The 19,448-nt window shown below is 38.8% G+C and overlaps 1 protein-coding gene across 1 annotated transcript; it reads right to left on the bottom strand.

The window, feature by feature from the left end:
• Nucleotides 1-1,976: 1,976 nt before the first annotated feature.
• Nucleotides 1,977-17,513, bottom strand: Coch (cochlin). Its single transcript, XM_027929818.2, has 11 exons — nt 17,460-17,513; nt 17,323-17,370; nt 15,222-15,378; nt 14,179-14,312; nt 13,636-13,698; nt 12,577-12,621; nt 12,340-12,487; nt 7,923-8,026; nt 7,005-7,231; nt 6,313-6,829; nt 1,977-2,635 (listed from the first exon to the last, which is right to left on the bottom strand). The coding sequence occupies exons 1-11, from the start codon at nt 17,491-17,493 to the stop codon at nt 2,460-2,462; spliced, it is 1,653 nt and encodes a 550-aa protein (XP_027785619.1). The 5' UTR covers nt 17,494-17,513; the 3' UTR covers nt 1,977-2,459.
• Between the last annotated feature and the right edge of the window lie 1,935 nt (nt 17,514-19,448).

Here is a 19,448-nt window from a genome sequence, read left to right as displayed (position 1 = left end):
CTCCCCCCCTCCCTCCCTCTCCCTCTCCCTCCCTCTCCCTCTCCTCTTTAATCTCTTAAGTTTTTGCAAAGCTTGTATTGTTTCTGGCAGCTGTTTCAACCAATTGCTTTACTGCTTTAACTATAATGTGGTTATTTTCATTGCTATATATAAATATTCACCTCTTTTGGAATGTATTAAAACTGTAATGGATAAAATCAGTATATGTTTATTTTTCTCTTACCTAATTTGGTTATGTTTCTTTATAATATTAAACATTTGAAAGAGACTAAAGGGATGCAAAAAGAATTGTCTTTTATTTGTGTGCTATTTGTGACATGGAAAATAACAGATTAGGTTATGAAGTAGGACTTTATACATAAGGTTTGAGGATATTTTTATATACAAACAATATGTTGACTTTGTCATTTAATCACATTCACCCTCTTTCATATTTGTATTTTCTTATTTCAAAACTGTTATCTACTGAAAACTAACAGTACATTAAAAGTTGTAAATGAGCTAGCATATTTGAAATTTAGACATGCCTGCTGAAGTTGAATTATAATATGTTTTTAAAAATTTTTACTCCTTTTAGTTGTTAACCCTTTATCCTGATTGTTTACTCAGAGAAATTGATAGTTGCTTAAAGTTCTGATTTCTGCTTTTGCATGTTACCTCAGTAAAATATTCACTTCCCTGATTACTAAAAATTTTCTCCTTTATAGAATTAAAACACACACACACACACACACACCTTTAAACAAGAATAACTAGAAGCTGTGGCTTCATTGAAGCTTAATTTTTAATTAAGGAAGGGTACTCCAGAATGAGAATTTGTGGTCTATGTACAGTTGAAAAACCATGTTAAGTTGAATTTTGATGATGATAAAATTCTTGTTAAATTAATCCATCATTTTCAGCTTTTTATAAAGGAAGAGGAAGGAAGTTATTGTCATCTCAACCTCCATTTTATCAAACATTTGTGTAATGTCAAAGGTAATTCAAGTTCTGCCATTTCGATTTACTGGAATATATTTTTCCAGCCAATTAAAGCCTTTTTCAGGTCAATTCTTTGATTGTACAGTTTCAGTTGGAATCTGGATCTGTTTGAAGTGGGGTGGGTATAGGGTTCACAAGGAGGAACAGAACCTATTTATGGAGAAGACAGCCAAGATGGGGTGATAGAACACCTCTGTCTGTGAGGGAAAGCCCTGATGAGCTAGTATACATTAATTTTGATATTCTCCTCTTGCATCAACTTAACAAACTAGCACTAGTTACAAAACATTTGTGTTGAAGCTACTACTCAGAAGCATGTGATAGTGCTTACTTAATCTGGCAATGCCTAAAACAGTAGGCATTCAGTAAATAATTATGAAAGAATATATATACTTGGTATCATTGCACATTGTGTTCTGTGTGTGTGTTAGGACTTGAACTCAAAGGTACTTTTACCACTAAGCTACATTCCCTAGTTTTTTGTTTTTTCCCCCAGTTTTTAGATAGGCTTTCTCTAAGTTGCCCAGGCCTTCAATTTATGCAGCCTCCCATAGGCCCAGATACTATGGATACTATGTATTTAAAAAACAATTCAGATTGGTCTTTCCATGTAAATTAGTAAATATAGACTATTTACCATATCTTAGGGAGAAACACTTGGAATAATAAAAGGCAGCTTAGAATAAGTCACTAGCAATTTTATTAAGTATCCAAACTACAATACTTTTCCTGCAGTTTTGTTGTTTGAAATTTTTTTTCCAAAAACCTTACCAACTATTTTCTCAGTGCTTTGCTGTCTTTTAGAGTACGAGTCAATGTATCTCCACACATACAAAATTAAGTATATAAATAGAAAAATACCAAGCAATCCTGCTGTCTTGTTCAGTGTGATATTTTCAGTCATAAGTGACTATGAAAACACACAAAGAAGCTTGATACACAATTCCTAGCAATATAATCCACAATTGTAACTTTTTAGTATGAAGGAACAGCTATCTATATTGTTGATTGGTTTTAAGAAAATATCCACCTGGATCCAAATAGTTGAACTATGTTAAAAAGCTGGTTTCTATTTCATTTTCTTTATATAATTAATAGAAAATGATTAGAAAAGAAATGTTGCTTTTGGTCTAGGTATCACATTCTTTTGATATTTGACATTTACATATCTAAACATTTAATAAACATTAAAACTTTTTAGAGATTTTAATCCATATCTCCTCTTCCTGAGTTTCTAAGGGCCATAGTTATGAAGAGTCAGCCAAGTGTTTTAAATAATTGTGAAGTCTAAATTGTAATCAGAAGGTAGTAGCTTTAAAAGGATGCTTATTTGTTTAGAACAGCTGTTGACATTTAATACAAGTATGCTATAATACTATACATACTATGCTAGTATGCTGTGATATTTCATTATTGGGAATACAGTTTATACATTAGATCCTCTTGTACTTTTTCTTTCAGTTGTCAAAATATCACCATTATTGCTGGGATTCTAAGAAATCTCTACAAATGCCTCTAATGATATCAGAAACAATTGGTTCTAATCCTGTGAACTCTCTTGTGAAGAAAGCATGTGACTCCTTTGGTTTAGAGGCCATATCTTTCAGGTCATCCAGGGGTGCCCAAGCCACACCAACAGAGAAGATGGTGATACCTGCAATGGAAATAATTTAATTAAAAGCCAGTCTAATAAATATGTACAGTTATCTATATGTTTGTGTATATATTCCATATATTGGTGTATAGTTGCAGAGAAAACTTCCTAGTAATTTCTGAAGAACTAAAGTTTCCTGTATCCAATCATTAGGTAAGTTTTAACAGTCTTTTTGATGAGATTGGTAAAACAGTATGGTCAAAACCAGAAATCTTCGTCATCAGTGTAATTTAGCACATTGACATTAATGATATGAGCACTGGTACAGAAAAAATATTTGACAAACTTCATGTCCATTCACAACACAAGAAGGAATAGAAGAAAACTTTCTTAATACATATTATCTCTTAAAAGATATCCTATAGGCTAGAGATGTAGCTCATGGTACAGTGCTGGCCTAGCATGTAGAAGCTCCTGAGTTTGATCTCCCAGCATCTCACAAAGTACAGAAAAAAGTGAAAATTTCTCCTGAGATTGATGTGAGAAAGGCCTGCTATCATCACTTAAAATTAGTACATTGGAGTTCTGGCTGGCACCTTAAAGCATGAGAGAATGGCACAAGATAAGAAAATGGTGAATGTTTTCAAAGTTTACATTGGGGAACATTAACTAGTCTTCTGTAGATACCAACAATTTGTTTCCTGTATTTGTCTTGGTAGTTACATTGGCAAGCTGTCCAATCATCAGAAATTGCCAGTCTGTAATATGAAAGCAAAAATAGGGGGATGGGAGTGGGGATGTGGCTCAGTGGTAGAAAACTTCCCTGCATGTGAAGCCCTGGGTTCAATCCCTATTGCCCACCTCCAACACATACACACCAAAAAAGAAAAAAAAAAAAAATCGTGGTGATAAATTGCCAAAAAGGGGTTTCTATGAAACTGAAGTAATTTTGGTTTCATTGAAGCATTCCATCTGCATTCCCTTGATTTATTATGGGGCTTTTAGTACAACTACATTTTGGTTAGGGTGATAATTATATTAGCTGAATTCACATGAATCCTAACATTGCCCTTAGAGTTTCTAGTTAATCCACTATTCAAGATTTAATTCCTTTTTTTAAAAATTTTTTTTAGTTGTAGATGGACACAATACTTTTACTTATTTTTATGTGGTGCTGAAGATTGAACCCAGTGCCTCACATGTGCAAAGCAAGCGCTCTGCATCTGAGCCACAACTCCAGCCCTAATTCCCTTTTTAAAAAATGTTATTCTAAATTGCTATACATGACAGCAGAATGCATTTCAATTCATAGTACACATATGGAGCACAATTTTTCGTGTCTATGGTTGTATACAGAGTAGAGTCACCCATTTGTGTCTTCATACTTAGGGTAATGATGTCCATTCCACCATCTTTCTTACCCTTATGTCCCCTTCCTCCCTTTTCCCCTATCTAAGGTTCCTTCATTCCTCCCATGCTCGCCTGCCCCATCCCCATTATGGATCAGCATTCTCATATCAGAAAACATTTGGTTTTTTGGGGTTGGCTTACTTAGCATAATGTTCTCTCAACTCCATCCATTTACCTGCAAATGCCATGATTTTATTCTCTTGATGCTGAGTAAGTAGTATTCTAGTGTGTGTGTGTATATATATGTATATATGTGTGTGTGTGTGTGTGTGTGTGTATGTATATATATATATATATATATATATATATATATATATGACTTTTTTTTAATCCATTCATCTACTGAAGGGCATCTAGGTTGGGTCCACAATTTAGCTATTGTGAATTGTGCTGCTGTAAACATTGATGTGGCTGTGTCACTGTAGTATGCTGTTTTTAAGGCCTTTGGGTGTAAAATTCATATGCAGCAAAATGAAATTAAGCCCTTATCACTATGCATAAAAGTGGATCAAGGACCTAGGAATTAAACCAGAGACCCTGTGCCTAACAGAAGAAAAAGTAGGCCCAAACTTCCATCTTATCGGATTAGGCCCCTACTTCCTTAATAAGACTCCTGTATCTTAAGAAATAAAATTAAAAAATAAATGGGGTGGATTCAAACTAAAAGGCTTCTCAATTAAACAGATGAATAGAGAGCCTACAGAATGGGAGCAAGTTTTTACCACCCGCACATCAGATAGAGCACTAATCTCTGAGATATGTAAAGAACTCAAAAATCTTAACACCAAAAAAACAAATAACCCAATCACTAAATGGGCCAACGAACTGAACAGACGTGTCTCAGAAGATGATACACAATCAATTGACAAATATATGAAAAAAATGTTCAACATCTCTAGAAATTAGAGAAATGCAAATCAAAACTAAGATTTCATCTCCAGTCAGAATGGCAGCTATTAAGAATACAAACAACAATAAGTGTTGGCAAGGATGTGGGGGAAAATGCACACTCATACATTGCTGGTGGGACTGCAAAGTGGCAGCCAATATGGAAAGCAGTATGGAGATTCCTTGGAAGATTTCATTCTAATGTATACAGTGATCACAGTTGCAAAGACGATATAAAGCAGGATTAGGGCTGGGGCTGTAGCTTAGTGGCAAAGCGCCTGCCTAGCATGCATGAGGCACGTATATACTTACACTTAGTTTAGGAAAAAATGAAGTTGTAACCCTAAAAGCCCAATCTGATTCCTGTTTTTTTTGTGAGGAATAATTTTCATGAAATTTCAGTGTGGCCTAACCTCATCATAGGAAAGTTACACAGAAATTTAGTTCATTTTAGCCTGAATACAATCCTAAATTAGTTCAGTACACGAAGTTTGAGAAATGACAACAGGAAGGTAAGTCTTCACTTGAACATAGGTTAGTTACTTATGTGTAAAAACTACTACTACAAAGGAGATGTATAGCTTAAATTGGATGTATCCATTCTCTGTACTGCTTCAGTATTTTCATAGATATACAAGTATACAATAAACATTAAGAGAGTTCCCAACATATAGAAAAGAGGGTTTAGTCATTAGGAATTGAAGGGAAAAGGAGGTACAGAAAAGTGTAGAAGAATGCAAGGCTGTTGATTCTCCCCTCCCAACTCATTTACTTACATCTCCACAAAGGGAATCCTAGCTTTTTTTTTTTTTTAATCCTCTTTGATCTCAGCAATGTATTAAAGTCTTAAGAAACATAGATCTTTTCCAAAAGTAATAATAAGGTTGGAGTGAGGAAAGTCCCTACCATTGTAAAACACAAGAGAGTGTGTTCATTAGCTCAAGAAGAAAATTTAGTTTAGATGGGATTGGGTTAAACTGTTTATTGGTGACCTTATCTTGGAAAAGTCATGCTGGACTGAAAATTTTAAAGACAAAAGTTTTAATAGTCACACAGTTGGCATGGTAAACAGTGATTATTTGGGGATATATTCCAAATTTGAGCCAAACATGAGCACCTGTAACTTAAGTCCTTAACACATGATGGTTCTCAAGACAGTTCTAATAATCCAGTAGGTTAGGAGTGTGCACTTAAGCCAGCATGCTTAGGTTTGAATCCTTGCATTGCCATACTTAACAGCTGTATCAGATTGTTTCCTTCTCTGTGGAATGAGATTAGTAGGGCTGCTCTGACAAATCAACTAATATTGGATCAAGTTCTTAGAACAATGACTGCTACACTGCAGGTGTTTGTTCAATAAAATAAATACTTTCATTTACTCCCTAAATTCACAGAACCCCTCCTCAGTTCCCTTTCCATACAAAGGACAAGGATCTTACCTGCATCATGTGCAGCAGCAGCAGGACCTCGGACATCATCATAGGACTGCCCATCTGTGACAATTACCAGGAAGTTCTTGTTGGGACTGTCCCTCACAGGACCAAACACATTTCTCACAGTAAAGGAAATGGCATCACCAGTGGCCGTTCCACCACTCATATATCGGATGTTCCTAATAACAGCAAGGATATTCTCCTTGGTGTTATAATCAGTGAAACTGAATTCTGTGCGCTGATCATAAGTGAACTGTACAGCAGCTATCTTGGCACCAATGTCTGAGATTTCAAAAGTCTTGGCTATGTTGGAAACAAATTCAAGCATCAGGCGGAAATTACTATCTCCAACGCTGCTGGAGCCATCAATTAGGAAGGCAATGTTCACTGAGTTATAACAGGTCTTGCTGCACATCATTTGCTCATGAGTACAGAGCTTCTGTACCAGAGGCTTTACATATTTTGTGGTGCCAAACCAGTTGGGCATATGGTAAGAGAAGAAGCCATTATTCCGACAGACAGCCTAATGGGGGAGACACATGAAAGATATCCAATGAGATCAAAACTTGTCTCTAAAAGTTTTGAAAATATTCAATCTTGGATGTTCAAGAGTTAATCAGGGCCAGTCAGCACCCCATGCTTAAGGTGCAAAACTGAATCAATACAATCAGAACAGAAGATGTCCCTTACCCCCTTACCTTGTCAACAAATGCAACATCCTGAACCATCCCCAATTCTTCAGGGATAGGTTTGGCCACAGAAACTATAAATACATTGACTCCAAACTCTCTGGCCACAATGCCTGCTTCCTCAATGTCATCAGAAGGCCAACCATCAATAAACACCACCACCACTTTGGGGATCCCTTTTCTCACTCCATTATCAGCTGTGAAAAATTTCTGAGCAGTATGCTTCAAGGCTTTGCCTGGGTTTAAAAAGATGCAAACAGGCAGCATTTACCACTGCTCAAATGACATTTCTATTTCCCTGTGGCAACTTGTTACTATTAAGTTTAAGAACATATATGGAACTTGATTCTATAATAGCTGCCTCAACTGGAAAAGTTTAATTATCCTTCAGGCCTATTTTTTGTCTTCACTACCCACATTACTACCCCCTTTACCTCCCAGAAGCCTCACATTTCCTTACCTCATGTCAATCACTAGTCAGAAACACAAAACTGACTCCTACTCCTGTCATGTGCTTTCTTGCCCGTTGGTGAATGACAGATGAGTACCTCTAAGAATCAGGAACAATAAGTTCTCTCTTCAGAGGGTCAATTGTCTAATTCTTTCTGCCACATCTGCATTCATTAGATAAGTCTGTTAATCTTTGCTTCTTTTTACCAGTATAGTGATATCCAGCCTATCTCATATAAAGATTATAAATGAATGTTTTAGGTTTTTTAAAATAAGAACTATCAATTAACACCTTGGTATATTTCCCATTATAAATTGAATATTTATCTCAGGTGATCAGATGCAGGTCTAGCTAAGATTCCAGTACCAGGAGGAAGAGTTTTACAACAGTTCATATAAAATGGCCTAACACTGTTTCACATGTCTGATCACTAATAACTCTTCTATATTACATCCTGGGTGTCCAAGTCTACTTACCTGTATTGGAATTACCTCCTCTGAAACCTACTTCCTTTATGGCAAACAAAACATCTTTGGCTGATGTGAAGTTTTTCAAATAAAACTCTATCTTGGGATGTTCACTATGATTTAAAAAAAAGATATTATCCAATAAGTATTGGGAATGTTGAGAAGGTAATAAGCCACATTAGATGCCTTAAAAAAAGTTTGTAAATCACACAATACCCTTTGTGGTACTAGGGATTACACCCAGCAGCACTCTACCTGTGAGCTACATCCCCATTCCTTTTTTTTTAAGATTAAAAAAAAAATTTTTTTAGTTGTAGATGGACACAATACCTTTATTTTATTTGCTTATTTTTATGTGGTCCTGGGGATCAAACCCAGTGCCTCAAACATCCTAGGCAAGTGCTATATCACTGAGCGACAACCCCGGGCCCCACTCCTTTTTAATGAGACAGGGTCTTGCTAAATTGCCCAGGCTGGCCTCAAACTTTTGACCTCCTGCCTCAGCCTTCCTGAGTAGCTGAGATTATAGGCATGTGCCCCCTATGTTTCTGTTTTAATCCCACAGTATATAGTCAACTAAGACACTGCATCCTTTCTTGAATTTTTGAGGATATTTTAAAAATATAAGTACAATTTTTTTAGAGAGAGAGAGAATTTTTTAATATTTATTTTTTAGTTTTCTGTGGACACAACATCTTTGTTTGTATGTGGTGCTGAGAATCGAACCCGGGCCACACGCATGCCAGGCAAGCGCGCTACCGCTTGAGCCACATCCCCAGCCCCATAAGTACAATTTTTAAAATATGGCAAATATGATTGCTACATTGGGGGTTTATTCTGAGTAATAAACTGATACATATCACATGTACAATCTCATTTCATCTTAATTTAAAAGTAGATTATTATCCTGACTCTATAAGTGGAAAAACTTAGGTCAGAGCACTCAGGTAATTTGCCCAACAAAACATAGCTGCATTTTAAATTTAGGGGTTGTCTGGCTGGCTCCAGAGTTTATTCCAAGACAATATGAAGCACCTGAAATTGGGCTTGGCTCAGGGCACTGGGTTTAATGGAAGTCTGCATTTTTGGGCACCAGGTATCTGGGAAACAGCTGCAGGTGAGACTGGGTCTGCTCCAGTGAGGAAGCCTGGAAGCACTGAACAATCTTGGGTCTCGTACCCAGGTCTCTTCCATAGAGAGGGACAAGTTCAATGATACTAAGGCCAACATTTTTTTTAAATGGAAAAAGTTACAAGGAAATGAATTATATTATGACATTAACTTTTGCTTATAATAAATGATAATGATATTTGCTGATCTTAAAAGTATATGTATTGTGAGAGATTTTAATACAAAATAGCTGGGCATGGTAGCATGCAACTGTACGCCCAGCTGCTCAGAAAGCTGTATGAATCTTCTGAATCTTTTGAGTCCAGGACAGAGTGGAATCTTTTGAGTCTAGGACACAGTGGGTAATATAGTGAGACCCTGAATCAAGAAAAAAATAATATTAAAATTAATATTAAAAAATTGGGGGCTGGTAGAGCACTTGCTTGGCACATGTGAAGCACTGGGTTCAATCCTCAGCACCAACCACATAAAAATAAATAAATAAATAAATAAATAAAGGCATTCTGTCTATCTAAAATTTAAAATATTTTTAAAAATTTCATTTCTCTCTGTGTGTGTGTGTCAAGTGCTCTAACACTGAGTTACATCCCCCTACTCTGTGTATATTAGAGACCATGTTGAGTAAATACAAAGTACAATTTATTATATTTCGGTTTTAGATCAGCAGTATTTCATAAGTGCAAAAGTTTAAGATCTCAGCATTATCAGTAGCTTAAGTCAAAACTTTTTAAGGGCTGGGCACAGTGGCGCACACCTGTGATCCCAGCAATCTCGAATTCAAAGCCAGCCTCAGCAACAGCAAGGCACTAAGCAACTCAATGAGATCCTGTCTCTAAATAAAATACAAAATAGGGCTGGAGATGTGGCTCAGTGGTCCAGTGCCCCTGAGTTTAATCCCCAGTACAAAAAAAAAAAAAAAACCTTTTGAGGGACAAGAATAGCACTAATTATATTTCTGTATATCTGGTAGTTTGATTTCTGCACACCTGATAAAATGTTGGGTCACAAAATCAGATTTCATGGCTTGATAACCTTTTCACTTTTGTAGTTACTGTTCAACTATCCAAATTATGATTACGAGGTCAGTCATATTTTGCATCCTTAATGATACATTCTGTTCTTCAACTTAAATATAGACTATTGACACAGTTTTTCTAAAATTTCTTTCTGAAGTACAAAAGCTAGAAACCGGGAAGTTTATAAGAAGCTGGTCTTTGTGTCTACACAGTAGTGTAGCTTTCCCCTTAAAAACTAATTGGGTCAAATTAACCCAAAAAGTATAGGAAATGAACTGCATGGGAATTGCCTGATGGGATATTAAACTGTACAATAAAACCGTTATAATAAAAACAATGTAAAAATGATGTAAGAATTAGCATAAGAGCTTGGATGCCTATAATCCCAGCTAGTGGGGAGGCTGAGGCAGGAAAATCATAAGTTTGTGGCCAGTAACTTAGTGAGACTCTGTCTCAAACAAAAGAAAAGGAAAGGGAAAACAAAACAAAATAAAAAAAGATTTAGCATTTGGATCAAAGAAATAGACTTGCCCAGGGGCTGGGGTTGTGGCTCAGCATGTGTGAGGCCCTGGGTTTGATCCTCAATACCACATATAAATAAATAAATAAATAAAATAAAGTTATTGTGTCAACTACAACTATATATATATATATATATATATATATATATATATATATATATTTTTTTTTTTAAGAAATAGACTTGCCCAAACTTGTACATAAAAATGATACCACAGTACTGGAAGTGTGGCTTAGTGGTCAAGTACTTGCCTAGTATGTGAAAGACCCTGTGTTCAATCCCCAGCACTATAAAAAGAAAAAGAAAAAGAAAAAATATACCACAAATAAAGGAATTAGGAGCTCTTTTTTTTTTCTTTTTTGAGATGAAGGACAAATTATTAAATTGTATGAAAATTAACAGACATGGCTGGGTGTGGCAGCTCACATCTGTAATCCCAGTGGCTCGGGAGGCTTACGCAGGAGGATGGAGACTTTAAAGCCAACCTCAGCAACTTAGCGAGGCTCTAAGCAACTCAGTGAGACCCTGTCTCTAAAAAAATACCTTAAAAAGGGGCTGGGGATGTGGCAGCTCAGTGGTTAAGTGCCCCTGAGTTCAATCCCTGATACAAAAAAAAAAAAAAAATCAACAGTCATCTCACACCAAACACACATGCATGCACACACAACTACATAATTAATTTAGTTTATCTAAATAAACTAAAAGTGAAGCCAATTATGAAAAATAACCTAACAAAATATGAGTTACTGTTTGCAATAGTACTGGTGACACCTTTATACGCTAATAGTAGTTTAAGTTGGTTCAACTTTCTAGAAAGCAATTCTATTTCAGAAACCTTCAAAATGTCAGAACTAACACGTAGAATTCTAGCCTAATGAAATCATCAGAGATGGACACAAGGATGAAGAAAGGATGCTCATCACAGTGTAGTGTTCAATGGTGAAAAAACAATAGCATGGTTAGGTAACTGTACAAAGGAATATTATGAAACATTTTTTTTTTTTGATGAATGCTTGTGATGAGAAAATGCTCAAAATACTGAGGGATGACAGGATACAAGACATTTTAAATGACCAACCTTTTTAAAAATTTATATATCAAATATTTTCTTAAAGGAAACAGAAGTTTTTATAATGACTATCTCTGGGACCTATGATCTGAGAAATTTCAAGCTTGCTATAATGAGTATACTGTAATTCTAAAAGACATCATAGCTATTATTTTAATATTAAAAGATCTCCAAACCAAGGGAATATAGAAAGAGCTAAGCAGAATAATGGCAGAATAGGAAAGAGAAATGGACAAATTATTGTTTCTTCCTTTTGAAAAGAGAAACTTGGAATTAAGCAGAGTAGATAGATGTGACTGGTGATTTATGTGAGCAACAAGACCTTTAAGCTCACCTTCTGGTCTTTATATATAGATAGCATATCATTTTCCAATCCTTTTGTTCCAAAAAGGAGGCACTCAGACCTAATAGTCTGCCCAGATGTTTTTCTTTCTTTTTATTTATTTATTTATTTTTGTTACTTTTGTTGCTTTGTTTGTTTTCTTTTTTTGCATTGCTGGGGATGGAATCCACAGCCTTGCACATGTTAGGCAAACACCTGCCCAGTCAGTCTTAAATCCTAAGTGTATAGTTTGAAAATTCAGCTTGTCCACAACTCAGTATGTTTACATGGAGCTCATGATTGTATCAGAATGATAATTCATCATCATTCAAGATATCAGTCACCTCCCGTTTTAAACAAGTTGGTACCTGGCTTGAACAAGACCCACGTGTGGTCCCTCTGTTCCAATTCCCAACATCAGAGCCACTTTCCCAACAAAATTCTTCTGTAAATTAAATCTGCGCTGCCCAATATTAAAGCTTCCATCAATCAGAAAGGCAATGTCTGCTTTACAGTCTGTGGATAGTCAAACAAGTCCTTTTGTTAGCAGTCACAAGAGGAGGCAGGGGAAATGCTATTTACTCAAATGGATGTCTCATTCTTACCTTTATTGCCAGTTTTCTTCTCTGGTGTTTTCTTTAGTCGTTTGCCTAAAGTAAAGGGAACACTTAGAATAAGCAAAAGAAACTTTCAGAGCAAGAAGCTCACATGGGGGAAAAGCTCACAACAAAGAATGTCATTCTTGTAAAGACTTTTTTTTTTTTTTTTTTTAAGTTACTTGCCTCATGATTTCCTGGGCCAGGAAGCAATGCCCAACAAAGAAATAAGACAGGACTGTTATAGGCCTACATATTTGATGTATCTCTGATTCAAGAATTTGATATCTCAAACTTACAGTGGAGTCAGATTGGTAAATAAGAACTTAATTTTCTTAATGATTTTTAAAAATATCTTCGTTTTTATTTATTTTTGTATGTGGTGCTGAGGATTGACCCTAGGGCATCACCCATGCGAGGCAAGAGCTCTACAACTGAGCTACAACCTCAGGACCCTTAATTTATTTTATTTTATTATTATTATTTTTTTTACTTTAAAATGACTATAGTTTAGTGGGCTGGGGCTGGGGCTGGGGCTTAGCGGTAGCGCACTTGCCTGGCATGTGCGAGGCACTGAGTTCGATTCTCAGCACCACATATGAATAAATAAAATAAAGGTCTATCAACAACTAAAAATATATTTTTAAAAAATTAAAAAAAATAAAATGATTATAGTTTATAAAAGGGGATCCTGGCTTTTTTTTTTTTCAGTACACACTAATTCCTTTTATTCATATGACAGTGCAGTAATTAAGGAATAAAGTAAATGAAACTAGAAATAAGTTCATGGTACTTTGACCATTTCCTAGGCATGGTCTGTCAGATCAGAGAAAAGGTAGGACTTCAAGAGAATGATTGGTAGTAGAGATGATAATTGAAAATATAAGAAGGGATCTGAAATACAAAATTTAATGTTTCTGTCTGCAATATGTCAGTAAACAGATTTTACTTTATAATATCAATCTTTAACATCACATTTTAAAAGGAAAGCGTCTACCAATAACACGTTTATTTGTAACTGCCAAATGCTCTGTCAGGCAACTAGGAGACAGGTTCCACATTTCATACCTGTTGATGGACGTGCTGTGGACACTGCCTGTCCTGTGGCTTCCTGAGCACCACTTTTGCCTTCTGTTAAGATAAAGAGAAGTCTATTTTTTCTTCCTTTTTAATATTAAAGCATTATAAATCTTATTTAGAATTCTGAATAATAAATACAACAGGGTGATGGTGATTAAGGACATAAACTGCATGCTAGTATCAGAGAACCAAAATGGATTCTTTTCTATTACATTTGAAAGGATCACAGTTTGAAGGGATTTGCAGTTTAGTGTCACATTGAGTTTTTTCACATTCTGAATGCAGTCAATTCAAATTTGTATTGCCATTGTCTGAGAGCAAGATCATTCTTCCCCCATTCACCCAAGTTTGGAGGCTGGAGTGATATATGACCCTTCTGGTCTCCTGACTCTGTCCCATAGTTGAACTCTTCTTGACCACAGGTTTTTCTATCAGAATTAAAGAAGTTGGACTAAGAAACAGGAAACTTTTTGAGGGGGGAGGGGCATTGGGGGCAATATTTATAAGTGAGAACGATATAATTGTACCTACTAGTCACTGTGAAAGAAGCAGACCACCTGGAAAGCATCTGAGACTGGATGCCATTGGCATCTACAGAGGAATAGTTTTCTCGGCCAGGTAGGCTATAGATGCGTACAGGTCCTCCTGAGATGCTGATTACTCCCCTGCAACACGAGAGGAACAGTTGAGACGCCATCCACACCTTTTCAGGGCATCAGGCTGACATATAGTGCCATGTTGCATCTATCACTCTGATTAATCAAGAAAACTATTCAGCAGGGAAATCGAGTGCTGCCAGTCTTCTAAAAACTTGCTTACACAGGAACAAAATCTGCCTGAGGAAATTGTTTTGTGCTGTTGAACTTCCTCAGTGTTGATGAGAATACGCTTGTAGGATCCTATTCCCTACCACTCAGAGATTGAGTTAATAAAACAATTTTCCTAAGTTACTCTAACTACATGATCTTGCACTGAATTTTTTTTTAAAGTGTCCTATCGACTGCAGGATATTGTTTAACACTTGTAAAACAATAGTGACCTTGAGCAAAATTCTTGACAAACTGAGTTCAATTTTCTAAACTGTAAGATTGAGTAGAACTGTACCTGCCTTGTAGACTAGTGGCAAAGTTAAAATGATGGCTGGCACAGTGAAAGCTCCATAATACATGACATGATTAGAAATGTTTTAGAACCACAAAATCTAGCCATCAAAAAGTAATGCAGGGATGGGGCTGTAGCTCAGTGGTAGAGCATTTGCCACACAAGTGTGAAGCATTGGGTTTGATCCCTAGCACCACATTAAAAAATGAATTGATAAACAAAGATATTGTGTGTCCATCTACAGCTAAAAAATATTAACAAACAAACAAAGAGCTAACGCAATCTGCCGTTTGTTAGAAAGCTTCCTTTGTATATTTGGTGTTTCAGGAAACTTTAAAACTTTAAATATATCTATATTCTATGGCCAAAACTGGCACCAAATAAAGTGAGGGAGGAAAGAGGTCCAGATGCTTAAAGTGGGAAAGAAAATAATTTATGCTTGTATCCCCCTCTCCCCTGGTGTATGGGCTTACCTGTGGATAGCAGCCCCGCATATGCTTGATACAGAAGCATAAACTATGTTCCCAAACACAGAGAATTCCTCAGGAGGGCAGCCACCTGGGCAAAGGACATCTGCTTTCTCTTTCCTGATGTCCAAGCCTCTGGTAAAGCATGTGATAGCAATAGGAACTGAAGAAATAGGAGGGAATGTAATAAGCATCCTTGGGACTTCTTTGGGAGCAATGGTGGGGAACCAGCGGATGAGAGTTAAATTTTACTTCCCTAGTTTCTACACCATTGACACATGTACCATTTTACACCATTCCCAGATTTTAATAAGTGAAAAGTTGGTTTTCTAGTTTAATTTACTCCCCAGCCACTAGAGAAGTCTAACGTCATAATTTTCTCAGTTCTTAATCAGTTTGGAAATACATTGGATCTAGAAAATAGCATTATTCATTGAACATTTATTCATTCCAGAAACAGAAATCCAACTCTGAGGAAGTTATGTTCATGGTTGACATGATGTGTTGGTAGTGAATCCAAAATGAGCCTTTCTGGAACATTTTCATAGGTATATGTAAAATTCTCTCTAAGCTACCTTTCCCTTCACAGCAACATTTATCCAAGTTGCCCTATAAATAAAGAGCCTTAAAATCACAAGTTCCCTTAAATAAACCAGTAATATGATGCTTAGATTGACAGAATGTTGTTTACTTCAATCATTTATTTTACAGATGAGAAAACTAAACCATGGGGTTAATTTGCCCAAGGAACATTCTACAACTTCCAAAAGACAGGACACAAGGAAGTTAGTCCCATCAGAATGGAGCATTTTTATCTTAATTGAACCTGATTATTTCTGCTCCAGATCTGTCCAAAGAAATATTTCAGGCAGTGAATGCATTTTTAGAAAGCACTGTTAATATGCTCAAGTTTTGCACTGTTAACCTGACTAATAAAGAATCAAAGTTTTTACTATAAAAGACACTAGGTAATATGTAACCCTCAGTAATACGTAACAAGATAACAATAAGAAATGTTAATTGGTCCATTTACTGTAGATATTAAATTGAGATTAACATTACTAAATGCATTTTCCAAACACAGGAAAATGGCCTCTAAAACTTTTTGAAACAGATTTTTCAAACAAACAAACTCTCCTTTTTCCAAGAGAGAAATACTGTCTGGTCACATTGCCCAATTGAGTAGCTTGCCTCTAACAAGGACCCTCTCTGTTTCCTCCGTGTTGAGCTGAACGTGTGGACTGGAAGAGAAGGAGAATGGCAGGTATACGCTGAGCTCAGAGCTCAGACCTCTAGAAAACTGCGAAGTTAAAATCCTTACCGAAAACAGGAGCCTCAAACCTATTATCAAACAGCCCCAATAGTATTTTCGGCTGGTAGGGACAATACTGGAATTGGGCGCAGAGACTGCCTTCACCTGCTAATGCGACTTTACTGGGGGAAGGAGTGAGAAATGCAGCCGGGTGCAATACTTAACCTCATTTCTACTTTCATGGAAAACAACAGATTTTAGAAAATACACGGAACCACACACTCCAATACTCAGACCTCTACACGTGAAACAGACTTTTTTTAGTCTTTCTCATATGCGAATGGGACCACAACTCTGCTTTTTCTAGGGATTACACCTGAAACACAGGTAGGAGGTAAATCAAGGTAGGATAACGACATGAGCCTCCCCGTCTCTCGGCTACGAAAACTTGAAGGTTTCTCTGGACCCCAAACGCAGCGGAACCGCCGGAACTAGTGTGCCCCTCAGTGGGGATCAACAGGTACCCCTGCTTGGACCTTTCCTGCTGGCGCTCTGGTCTGGAGCTCGGTGGGATGGGTGGGCATGGAGAGAGGCTTTCTTCTCTGAGCCAGGGAAAGAACGTTCTCACCGTACCCCCAGAGAGCCCCTCGCGCGGGAGAACAGGTAAGCCAGAGCAAACCCAAGGTCGGGGTGAATGCTGGCGAGCCAACTAGCGGCTCGAACCTTCGCGTCCTCTGCCTCTTCCCCTGGAGCCAAGGTGCAGGGGGGTCGATCTGATGATTCTCGGTTGACCCTCGGCTCCTCCGACCTCCAGGTCCGAGCCCTCCTTCCTTGACCCGGGAACCCACAACTCACCTGGTCCCTCGCTGCCCGCGGGTTCCGGCAGCAGCATCAGACAGATACCTACGAAGAGAGGAAAGCGCGAGGACTGGCTCCAGCCTCCACCCCACTTGGCGCGAGGGGAAGCGGGGCGGTGAGGGACGCGTACCCACCGAGACAGAGAACTATGATCCAGGCTGCAGACATGGTGGTTGAGGGACTGTTCGGACCTGGGAGAGAGCAAGACTGTGAAGGAGGCTAGAGTGGGGGAAGGGGCCAGTGCCCAGCTCACGACGCCCGCCCGCCCCCTCCTCAGAGACGTCTTTCCCCTAGTAAACCCGGGGACCGCGGAGGATGGGAGGGGACCCACGAGCCGCTGCTCCCGGACCAGCCCCTCTAGATCTGAAGGCGGCACTCCGGCTGCAAATCGAGCCAAACCCAGAATCGATGTGCAACCCCAGATTGGGGTTGCGGGGTGGTGGGAGGGATGGCGCCAATATGAAGACAAACAGACAAGCTAGGAGCGACAAAGGAGAGGCAGGAACTTGCAAGCGCCACGGATCCCACCCGCGAGAGCCGGCCGCCCACAGTCCTGCACCTGCGTGGGATCCGCCCGGCTGCGCTCGAGTGCGGAAAGCGCAGCTCCCGCGGCCGCTATAAAGGCTGGGTCGCGCGCATGAGCACTGTGTGGGGGGCACGCGGGAGGGAGCTGGGAGCCGGTCCCCCGGGGCCCGGCGGTGGCAGTCCAGCTCCTCCCTCACCCCCTTCCGGCCCCTGGGTGAGGCCGGCGCGGAGGCGCCTCCCACCCGCGGAGTGGATTTCGGCCACCTGGACGCGGCGTCTGATTGTCCCTAAGGGAGAAGAGAAGGTCCGGGTCAGAGTCCCTGGGGGCCCCGTGGGCCCGGTGGGACTTGGCGTCGGAGGGAGTGTGGGAGCGCAGCGGGAAGGGCACCTAGGGATGTGCGCTCAGGCCAGACGGCACCCGACGTGCAGGTTGTCCGACTTGCCTCAACCGCGCCGCGCAGCCCTGCGGGGGTCTCACCGCCGGCCTCCGCTGCCTCCACCCAGGCTGGAGATGACACTCCCCCACGCACAGTCCCAGACCTTGGGAGCCGCAGCATTGCCGGAACCAAGGCGGCTGAGGTAGCATAGGGCAAGCTGCTGGCCTCCTAGACGCCTGGGCTCCGGAAGAAATAGTGGACCCTCTGGGCCTAAGAGCAGATCTTCCCACTTCGCGCTCTAAACTCCTGCTTCTAAAGTAAAACCAACCTGGATTTGGTGAACGCAGGTCCCGTATTTGTTAGAAAACCTGTCAACTGACTGGTTGTTCTTTGGAGATTCTGCGGGGACTCCAATTTTCCTCAGCAGTCTCCATTTACTGTAATGGATAGTAAGGCCTTCAGGCAGCAGTTACATTTGCCATTTCTTCTTCTTCTCTAGATGGGTAAAGTTATATCTGATTGCCTTTCCAAACTTCTAGGTCTGGTAGCGTGATTACACACTGTCTCATATTTGGTAATGGGTCATCCTCCCTTACTTCAATTCTGGGAGAAACAGCGGGATTCACAGGGAACTTGGTGACAGTCTGAGGAACGACCCCCCAAACCTGCATAGTCACTTACTTCCTGGTACTACATCCTCCTAACCCCCAACGGCTTTATTTAGTTATTGTTTATTTGCCACAAATCCATCTATTTTAAGGATTTTTAAAAAATGAAAGATTTTTAGTTTACAAAATTGTTTAGCCCTCAATATAATTCAATTTTAGAACATTACCACCGCCCCACAAATGATCCCTCCTAGTCACTGACAACCAATGCCTTTCTCCAATGCTAAACAACCACTCATCCAGCTTCTCTCCCTATAGATTTGCCTTTTATTGGCATTTCATATAAATGGAATCATACACTGTGGGCTTCTTACATTGAGCATGTTTTTGAGGTTAATTCTTGCTGTAGTGCGTATGAATACTTCTTTCCTTTGTAATGCTTAACAGTGTTCCCTTCTCATTTTATATTGAGAAACTAATATACCACCATCACCTGGAAGTCAAAGAGTGCAGGATTTTTACAATCATCTTTAAAAAAAAAAAATATATATATATATATATATATATATATATATATATATATATGTATATTTTTAGCTGTAGATGGACATAA

The sequence above is a fragment of the Marmota flaviventris genome, chromosome 2, assembly GCF_047511675.1.
Source record: "Marmota flaviventris isolate mMarFla1 chromosome 2, mMarFla1.hap1, whole genome shotgun sequence".
NCBI classification, from domain to species: Eukaryota; Metazoa; Chordata; class Mammalia; order Rodentia; family Sciuridae; genus Marmota; species Marmota flaviventris.
This window is presented reverse-complemented; position numbering and strand designations above follow the sequence as displayed.